Source organism: Hakea prostrata, unplaced genomic scaffold (assembly GCF_041222555.1).
Source record: "Hakea prostrata isolate BN-2017 unplaced genomic scaffold, UWA_Hpros_2 contig_75, whole genome shotgun sequence".
Lineage (NCBI taxonomy): Eukaryota > Viridiplantae > Streptophyta > Magnoliopsida > Proteales > Proteaceae > Hakea > Hakea prostrata.
In genome coordinates, this window is record NW_028291194.1 from 28,765 (window position 1) to 39,583 (window position 10,819).

General features: G+C 37.8%; 1 protein-coding gene across 1 annotated transcript; it reads right to left on the reverse strand.

Moving 5' to 3' along the window:
• Positions 1-1,645: 1,645 nt before the first annotated feature.
• LOC148998981 (uncharacterized) lies at positions 1,646-3,984 on the reverse strand. The gene is made up of 4 exons (XM_089141555.1): positions 3,877-3,984; positions 2,180-3,091; positions 2,048-2,107; positions 1,646-1,951 (listed from the first exon to the last, which is right to left on the reverse strand). The coding sequence occupies exons 1-4, from the start codon at positions 3,982-3,984 to the stop codon at positions 1,646-1,648; spliced, it is 1,386 nt and encodes a 461-aa protein (XP_088997681.1).
• Between the last annotated feature and the right edge of the window lie 6,835 nt (positions 3,985-10,819).

Sequence of the window (10,819 nt, forward strand, 5' to 3'; positions counted from 1 at the left end):
AATGCAGGTAAGAAACTAGTGTAATAAAATAAATCCTAACTCACTTTCGTAGGAATCATGGTTACACTTAGCATGTGCAACAAGCCTTTAAACCACTAAGTTACCCCTAGAGGACGAGTTTTGTCTCGTGGATGTTTGCAATGAATATACATCCAAAATTCCAATTTAGCTCAAAATAAAACATTGCAAATTCCAACTCTAACAATTGGTAAGTACTCATACAAGATCAATAGCTATGACACTTTTCCTCACCATTGATTTAAGATCCCCCACACTTGAACTTTATTACCCCATATTGATTCTTGAGACTTAGAATATATCTCAATCAAAGACTCACCTTATATCTTTCAAGTACACCTCTCCTTTAAGTAAAACCACTCATAAAGTAAGGAGACCAAGGACTAAGGTTTTGAAGTATTTTTGACCAAACAATTTTAACAAGGCATTGATAACACTTGTATTTATCTCTCTCTTTTCTTTGGCGTAGTGAACTCTACTTTACTCCACTACTGTTGGCTTGAATAACATGGTGGAGCAAACACCAGAAACCCAAGTTACTTTGTAGCTTTGCTTTGCATATGCCAACATAGATAGTGATGCGAGAGTTCTTTTTAATAATCTCCTTCCTAAGAATTTCGATCAAGTTACCTCGATTCCTGAGTCGGAGTGCCCTGTCTAGTTCCAAGGAATTCAACTTTTACTTTCTACTCTTCAGAGTTCTTTTTAATAATCTCCTTCCTAAGAATTTCGATCAAGTTACCTCGATTCCTGAGTCGGAGTGCCCTGTCTAGTTCCAAGGAATTCAACTTTTACTTTCTACTCTTCTTCTTCTTCTTCTTCTTCTTCTTCTTTTTTTTTTTTTTTTTTTTTTTTTTTTTTTTTTTTTTTTTTTCCCTTTCTTTTGTCATGCCATACACAAAATTGATCTCAACTCCTAGACAAAGAAACAAGGACCCACAAAACCCATAGATGGTCCAACGCCTTAAGTTAAGGGCCTTTTATTTTTCTAAAGAAAGTCCTATCTCAACATATATACAAGTTACATTCCTCTCAATAGGGTTTTTATGTGTTCACGATGGGTACCAAAATCACTTTCATTTCACACATCATAGCAATTGAAATTGTATGTACACTAACCAAAAGCCAAACTTAAGATTTACAAAGAAGCTATACCCCCTTACACTCAAGTAATGCAATGTCCTCAATGCATGTATGAAAAGAAGAATAAGGGCAAGGAAAAAGAGGAGTATACCTTTCAATCAAGATGTGTTTATCATGCGAAGCTCTTGTCTTATCTTCATAGCAATGTATGATGGGGAAGGCACTCTAAATAAGAAAAACCATGAATAGAAAAGTCATCCCTAAAGATTTCAAGAAAAACATTCACCATGTAAGAGAAAATTCTCATCATACGTTGAGGTTCTTTAGAAGGTTTAGCATCCTTCATAAGATGAATATGATGTTGTACAATGGCAGAGCTTAGACCTTTGATATTTGTGATAGACCAACCCAATGCTTCTGTATTATCATTCAACAGTGTGATCAACTCTTCTGCTTTGTCAGAAGTTAAATCAGAGACAACAATGACAAGCATTACACATAGAAACATAATTAAAATTATTCAAACCGAAATATCCATAGTTCTCTAAGAGGCTGGATGACCAAGTCTCCTGTGCCAATCAATAGTTGAAACAGTCAAAGCAACAGAATCAGCTTTAGGAGGAAACTGTGAGGCAGCTAATGAAACCGAACCTTCAGATGAAGAAGATGTGCACAAAAAATCATCAGAATACAGTCCATTAGAATGCTGTCCCTTAACCAGCACCTGATGACTCTGCCGATCCTTGATCAGAAATTCATTGGCAAGTAACATGAAGTAAACATCATTGTCCTCAACAAAACAAGAAACAGAAAGAAGATTACGACGAATCTTTGGAACACAGAACATTTGCTAAACGAAACACAGAGGAATTGGCTTGAACATTCAAAGAACCAACATGAGAAATTTGCATAGTAGATCCATTACCTATAACAAGACTCTGTGTACCTGTATAAGGTTCTTGCACACTAAGATGAGCCAAATCTGAGATAATATGACTGCTAGAGTCTGAATCAAGCACCCATTGTGTAGTAGTACAAGATTGTAGAGAAGACATGGCAGAACAACAAACCAACTTACCAACATAGACATGGTTGAAGAGCTGAGAACATTGTGCACACAAGTGTCCTTCTGCCTTGCACAACTGACACCGAATGTGAGGTTCATTGAGAAAAGAATTCGATCCAGAAGAAGTAACATCTTGCAAACCATGATGATTAGTGGCAGATCCAGAAAAATGAAATCGATTGGGATTCCAGAAGTAGAGACACCACAACCATAGTAGCGACGATTCCACGGTCGTCTGCCAGAACCAAAATTAGAAGACTGCCGACGCTCACGCAACTGATTTTCTTGATTAAACCGTGAGTTTCCAGAGAACTGCTGGCGATCTCGAGGACTTCGCAAGGCAATATTTGCCGTCAAAATTGAAGAAGCAGAATCAAAACCAGAGACACGCATATGGCTTTCTTGAGTTATCAATAAGCCTTGGAGTTCGATAAACGAAACTGGATCTGCACGAACTAAGACTGAAGTTGAGAAATCACGAAATATCTCAACGAGACCCCTCAAGGTAGTCAGAACCAGATCTTCATCAGAAATCGGATTGTTTGCAGCGGCTAATTCATCATAAATAGAAAGAATCTCAAGAAGGTAATCAGAAATTGACACAGAACCTCTCTGGACTTGAAAGAGACGATTCTTAAGGTCAAGAATTCGAGAACGAGAACTCGGTGCAAAGACTCTATTCAAAATCTTCCAAGCTTGAGCAAAGGTTCTTGCAGAAACTATATGCGGTAACGCACGCTCAGAAATAGAAGAGACAATCCAGCTAAGGATTAGCTGATCTTGACGATCCCAAGCAACCGTCGGTGAAATTGGAGGCACAAGATCACTAGATGATAAAGATCTTACCGAAAGCATAGGTGGAGTACAAGAACCATCAACATAGCCCATAAGATCATATCCACGAAGAAGAGGCACAAATTGCGCCTTCCACAAAAGAAAATTGGTAGAGGTAAGCTTGATAGGAAGAGCAGCAAAAAACATTTAATGAGATCAGAGAAGTTGCCGGTGCCGATGAAGATGGTGGAACAGCTGAACTTGACGGTGGCGGTGATGGCGGAGAATCCTCGGTAGCCATGACCAGATCAGAAACCCCTTTTTTTTGTTTTCAGAACTCGCAAGAGCAGAGGAGAACCTGGCTCGATACCATGTAGACAAATGTATCTCATGTGTTTATTAGATGAAATGTTAGTGTATTTATACAAACTGATATGTATCCAACTAGTAGTATAATACAAACTGATATGTATCTAACTAGTAGGTATACTACTCTCAACACATAGCTTAACTATATCTTCAGCTCTGCAGCCCTCGTCAGTCATCCTCAATGGCCCATCACTTGATGCAACCCCTCATCTAGATTTATAAATCCTTGAGTAATGATTAAACCCAGGTTAGTCCAATAGTGCTGTTGGCAAGAATCGTGTATTCCACCTCAATACTAGAGCATGCAATGGTAGCTTGTTTACTAGAGCTCTAGGAAATCAAATTACTACCATGTTGCACTTCCTCCACTTGACTTTGTGATCATTAGGACAGCTTGCCAAGTTGGCATCAAAGAATGCTGAGAAATGTAGTTTATGTTTATCTAAAAACATCAAACCATGACCCGAAGTCTTTGAGATATAGTAGAATTCGCTAAACATTGGTTCAATGATCAACAGTTGGGCAATGGATGAATTGACAGACTTCATTTCCTGCAAACTGAATACCAGGACGAGTTCATATTGCATATGTAGAGCTCCTCCAATGGTCCTGTATAAGGTTGGGTCATCCTGGGCTGTCCAAACTGACTTGGTGAGAAGCAGAGAAACCGCCATAGGAGTGGAGAATGCTTTACAATATGACATGTGAACCCTCTATGATAAATTTGAGAGATGTTGGTGTTGCGAGAGGATTATTACTGTATGTGTTTGAAGAACATTGACACTAAGAAGAGGTGCAGTGGTTCCAAATTCTCAATGAGAAAAACAGAAGCCATAGTTTGAAGAAAATGGTAACAAGGACTCAAGCATTCATATCAAACACCTAGAGCTTATTTTAAATCATCAACGAACCCTGGAGGCTGAGACATAAAAACCTCGTCTTTACCCCATGCAGGAATGTGTTCTGGACGTCAAGTTGATGAATGGACAAAATTTAGAAAAAATAATAGGGAGCACGAGATGAATAGTTGTCAGTTTTATCACAACTAAAGGTATCAATATAATCCACCTTAATTGCTGATTGTAACCACTGGCAATAACGCAGGCTTTGTATCTGTCGAGAGTGTCATCTTCTTTTTGTTTGATTCTAAAAACCCTTTTGTAACCAGCAATATCCATGTCTGGACGTGGAGGACAAAGGTCCAAGTCATCAATGGCATTCCGCCATTCTGGAAACGTCTTTGCCATTGCGAAGGAGGTGAGCTGAACTCAAGAGAGGAGACAGAAGACACAACTGTAGTAAACACCCTTGGATGCATCTCCCGTCTCGCTTGTGTGGGGTTGGGGCAGGACAAATATAGAAAGCTTAGTGGATAAAACAGGAGAAGCAGGTGCGGGAGAGAGAGTAACTGATTATGGGGATGCCGTAGAAGGAGTTGGGAGCACAATGCTATATGGCACTCTCAGATGAGATGGCAAATTGAGCACAAGAGGTTGTCCAAGGATGGAGGGCTAGGATGGTGTTTGAGGAATGACTGGTTGCACATTTGAGAAGGAATCCGGTTTCGTGGAAAACTATATGATGGGAAATGGTGTATTGCTAGGATACTTTGTTGTGACATATATAGTCCTTGTGCTTTGATCTATATGTCCCGCTCCAAGGAAGAATCAGATGCTGGCTCATATTTTAGCTTCCCGTTTTGAAAGATATTGATAGGTGTGTTGATCAGCTTTCAATCTCTGTGTTGCTAAGAGGATGGGAGATCAACAGGTGTGTGTTGCTCTAAGGATAGAAGATCGCATGAGAGATTTGTGTGATTTGAACACATGGGATGATGCTGAGGTCCCCAAAAGATATAGTTTGTTGTGAGTCAGTTTAACATTTAGAAAATGATGAAAACTTGCAAGTGAAGGATTAGAAGACAAATTATTATTTGTAGCAGCAGACGGTCAATATTGTGCCATGTGTACAGAAATCAATCAGATGGTATCTACTTAAAGGTGCTGGGTTGTGTTGTAAATATCACTTTCTTTCTTTACATTAAAATGTTATTATTTTGCAAACTTACAAACGAAACCCCTGGCTTTACCCAATCTTAAATCCCTATTGTACATGCAAGCCCTAGTTGTAGAAACCTGAATCGTTTGCTTCCAACTGAAAGATATTCCCAAGTTAACTTGAGAATGGAACCATAGTTCCAACTTAGGGATTCCACCTAAAAAAGAACTCGCAGGATCAAACTGATAAAAATCTTTCTCGACCATGGCAATAATCGCAAAATATTGTTTGGAATCAGTCCTCGATTTCTGCTGCGCACTAGAGCTAGATCCAACTGACATATTATGTAAATTTTGAGGAACGCCAAGAACAAGTTCCAAATTCTAGCATTTGGCAACCGCGCAAGATTTTTCCTTTTTTTGTTAAAAAACAAGCAGGATTGAAAGCAAGCAAAATCTTAGGTTACTCACACTGTTGCTTTGGAAAGACAAGACGTCTCAGATTCAAACCACGAAGACACGATACCCACTTCAGAATCATAGATTTATAGCATGATTTTTTTGAATTAAGAATCATAAAGATGAAATCATGTTCTGGAACCCTAATATCTTTTTCCAGTGATCTACTAGCTATGGAGTATTGTTGGTGCAACAATCCATCTCTCCTAGCGATTAAGCTGCAAATGATGAAACCATGTTGACAATGATAATTTCCAACTAGGGTTTGCAAAATAGGGATTCTGGATTGTATAGAGTGAGGGGTTTCTTTTTGCAAATTTATAAAATATTTTTTCCTTCAATGTTAAAAAAAAAAAAAAAAAAAAAAATCATATTTACAATGCAGCCCAGCCCTTTTAATTAGATACCGTCTAATTAGTTTTTGTACACGTAGTGCAATATCGACCGTCCGTTGTAAGCTGCAACTGTTGTTGCAAATGAAAATCCTTAGAAGACCCAAGCACAGACAGAAAAGGGAGATACCATGACCAAGAACTTTCGTGAAAAACTATGACATAAAAAACCAAAAGGAAGAAAGCAAGAACATGAGACTCACCAGGTCATATTGATACCATGTTATAATAAACACTGACAAACACAGTAGCTAACCCATGATGGCTTAACTTTAGTTGGTTCATATTGGTGCACTATAGATGGTGGATGTGACTTGACCCCAAACCCATGATGGCCTAGTTGGCTCGAATTGGTTCATATTGGTTTACTTTAAACTGAAAGACTATAATGGATATGTTATGGTTTGAGTTTGATATTTGAATTTAAAACTTGAATTCAATTTTTGGATTCAAGTTTTTAATTTGAATTCAAGTTTTTTATTTTGAATTCAAATTTGAATATTGTAAATGAATCTTGTACAACGGCCATGTTTATTTATAAATACATAAGACTTATCTATCAAGGTAAGCAACCTACTTATCAAAATTAGAGTTTTTCTTTGCATTCTTTCATGGTATTAGTGCTAAGGTTTTGAGATTTTTTTCCTCCAAAACACTAAATTTTCAATGGTCATTACTAACACTCCATTCTCCATTACCAATCTCTCCAACCTTGTTTCTGTCAAGCTTGATAGAGAAAATTATCTCATGTGGAGAGAACAACTAGAATCCATTTTTATTACCTGTGATCTTATGCATCATCTTGATGGTACTAGATTTATGCCAAATCAAACTGCACTACTAGAGGAACTCAAACGCCGAATCCAGCATTTCAAACCTGGAGAAAGAATAATCATTTTGTTCGAGCATGCATCAATGCCACCCTCATACCGTCTCTTTCTTCTCATATTCTTGGCCTTCAAAAAGCGAAAGACGTATGGGATTCTCTTGCACAACTTTTCGAACAATAGTCCACTGCGTGAAGGACTTATCTTTGCAGTGAATTGCAGATGATCAATAAAGGAATGAGTACAATTACAGACTATCTTCACAAAATTAAGTCCATCGCTAATTCCTTAGCGGCAATCAATGACAAGGTAAATGACTCTGACTTGGTAGCATATACATTAAATGGTCTTGGTTTGGATTATCTCATTTTCATCATCATTGTGGAAAATATTACCCCACCCTGTTGGTGCTAAAATTGCCGGAGGCCTTGAACCGTAATCTTCGCACCAAATCACTCAGATCTGGATCGATCTGACTCGCTCTTCAGTCAATCAACCTCTCGCTCCTGAAAAATAGAACACCAGTGAGAAACGAAGCCGATCGTCTTGATCGGCCCGTCTCCGACGATCTAGTCAGTAGATGATCAGAAGTAGAGCTCTCAGAGAGCTTTATTGGAAAATGAGCGAGAAGAGTGTGAATATTCGAATGAGCTTACCTCTCCTGAGAATCTTGGCTCTATTTATAGGCTTTAATATGTTGGCTCTTGTGACTGATGACCGTCGGATGGAAAGTATAGATCGGATGGCTATGATTAAGCCTTTGTTTAATCTTTGGGTGGTCCCTTAAATTCATTCGTCTCATTAGCTGAATCCAGTTGAACCTGGTCAGACCGGTATAAACCGGAAGTGGATATTTTAGTCACAACACAAGCCCCCAAGCTTGCTGATCAGGTCGAACTTGTATGAGACTCTGGTCAGGAGGTTTGAATCTTTCTTTCAAATGACTTCAGAATATTCTTCATCTTGTATTGGTTGTGAGAATTCTTCAGTATTTGAGCTTATCTTGCATTTGGAAAATGTTCAACCCCCAAATCATTTTAGAAAGGAAATAATGGGCAACGGAAGAGAATCTTGAGAATGAAAGGAATATAGAGGGGGCAACAATCTTTGACCTGCTGCACATCTGACCACATACTATACTTCTGATCACTTGTTATATTTCTGACCACTTGCTATATCTTTGATCAGTTGCTGATGAAGTATTCTTAGGAAAGAGTGGTTGGTGAAGCTTTTTGAGAAAATAGCTGACGAAAGCCTTAATAACTGATCAGATGCATTCAGAGAAAACTTCTGATGAGAGCCTCAATAGCTGATCAGAAACTTTTAGAGAAAACGGCTAATGAGAGCCTTAATAGCTGATCATAAACTTTCAGAGAAAACGTATGACAAGAGCCGTAATAGCTAATCAGAAGTTTTCTGTCCTTTAGACAATAGTTGAAGAGAGTCTTAGCAACTTTGATTAGAATCTTCAATATAATCTAGTTTGTGAGAAATTTTCTTGATCAACTCCTTTTGGCTTTGACAGAGTAGTAGTTTGAATGAATTCTTTATAATATTGACTTATCATCTTCTAATCATTGCATATCTGATTAGATATATACTTCTGATCAAACTTGTATTCAAGATTAGCTTCTGATGAGATATTTCTGAAGAAAATATAGCTGATGAAAACCTTAATAGCTGATTAGATATTCTCAGATAATGGTCTGCAGAAAATCTTTGAGCTTTCGATAAATAATCCTCCACATAATCTAATCCTTGAGTTGTTTTATTGATTAATTCCATTGTTCTCGATCCAAAGGTTGTCTTAAAGTGACGTTGCCTTAGAGAGATGCTGCCTTAGAAAGATGCTGCCTTAGAAAGATGGCTCTTGGAGCCTGACTTCGGAAAGTCGGGATCATTCCTCGGAAGGAACAATCCGGGATCACCCTCGCAAAAGGAATGATCCGTGATTAGCTTAGCATGACCTGGCTACCTGAGCCTGACTTACGTAAAGTCGGGACCACCCTCGGAAGGAATGATCCGTGATCAGCTTCGGAAAGCATGACCAGGCCTCGGAAGGCTAGCTACTTGAGCCTAACTCATGAAGAGTCGGGACCACCCTCGGAAGGAATGATCCGTGATCAGCTTTGGAAAGCATGACCAGGCCTCGGAAGGCTGGCTACTTGAGCCTAACTCACGAAGAGTCGGGATCACCCTCGGAAGGAATGATCCGGATCAGCTAGCATAATCACGCCTCAGATGGCTGGCTAGTTGAGCTTGACTTCGGAAAGCCGGGATCATCCTCGGAAGGAGTGACCTTGAGTCAGCGTTGAAAAGGCATGATGTGACCTCGTAAGGCTGACCACTTGGGTCTGACTTCGGAAAGTCAGGATCACCCTCGGAAGGAATGACCCTGGATCAGCGTTGAAATGGCGTGATCAGAAGACTAGTTCGCAAAAATGTTCTTTGGATTAATAATGAAGAAGAAATTTTAGATGACCACGCTTAATAAGATGATTTCTCCAAGAATACCAGAAAATCTTGTTTCCTTTCTATTATTAGAAATAAGTTTTCAAGAATAATATAAGTCTTCAAGAATGATATAAGTCTAAGTCTTCAAGAATAATATAAGTCTTCAAGAAAGATGATCAGTCTTCAAGAATAATATAAGTCTTCAAGAATGATGAAGTCTTCAAGAATGATGATAAGTCTTCAAGAATAATATAAGTCTTCAAGAATAAAAGGAACCTCTGCTCTATAGAAAATTGCTGGTCAGAAGCCTTCATAACCAAGATCAACCTTTTATGTGGTTGAGAAAAGCCTTTAGAGAAAGTTGCACAATGATCAATGCTTTAATGTTCATCCTGTTAAAATTGAGCAGAGTGAAAGATTAAAGTTTGCCATAAAGTGCAAGATCAAATAATAAAATGATAATATGAAGTTTGATATAATTGCAATTCCTCAAGAAATTTTAATTTATGTAGTTTTGGACTGATGAACTCCCAAGATGTATTTCCTCCTTTTTATGTTTCCACCTACAAACTTAAAGCTTCAATTCTAAACCTGACAATCATACTAGGAGAATAATATATCATAACACTATAGGGAAGCCCACGGTTAGAAACTTAATAAAAAGCCTAATTAATGAATGGTCAGGAACTAAGCATTTCATATCAGTTCATTATAGAATATATGGATTCCTGCCTCATTAAAATAAGACGATATCTCATCCTTCCTATATGTAGCCAGAAGGATAACTAGACATTCTTTTATGATTAATAAATAAAAACAAATAAGACACTTCACAAATGTTTGTTTAGGGTACTGATATCTATATGCAATTAACAGAAACATATAAAACAAAATAAAAACTTCTATGACTCCTCTAAACTTATATTCTATTTACTCAAACTCCCGTCATAAGTTAACTATATACAATACTAACAGAATGCATATTTCACCAGTGTCTATTCTTTCTCCCTTTATTTTTTTATTTTTTTTAATTTTTTTAAAGGAAGCTGAAGTGAGTAACCATCTGCAAGTAAAGAGTAAAAAGAAATGATGACCAGGAATTTGTAAATCAACTATTGTTAGAAAAAGAAATGATGACCAAGAAACTCTAATATACTTATCTAATTATTGCAGTAGATTTTTTGCTCCATGATCTCTTTCTGCACTCGAATTCTTCAAGAATCTTTGAAATGCTTCTTTAAGGAGTTGATACTTGAATAGAAAAGTTTTCGGAAAATAAGAATATTGCGAATGTAGCATCCATTGCTGCTGTTGCTATTCAAGCTACCATCATCTGGGCTGTTATTTGATGTAGCCTTTCACATTTGCTACTTCTTTGTT

Bases quoted from the DNA above. Each gene is read 5' to 3' on its own strand.
- LOC148998981 (XM_089141555.1), bottom strand. From the start codon at position 3,984: ATGGCGGTTTCTCTGCTTCTCACCAAGTCAGTTTGGACAGCCCAGGAT. The intron at 3,092-3,876 runs GTATTCAGTTTG...CTTTTGTGGAAG, and splicing joins TGCAATATGAACTCGTCCTG to GCGCAATTTGTGCCTCTTCT. The intron at 2,108-2,179 runs GTAAGTTGGTTT...TGCTTGATTCAG, and splicing joins CTTCAACCATGTCTATGTTG to ACTCTAGCAGTCATATTATC.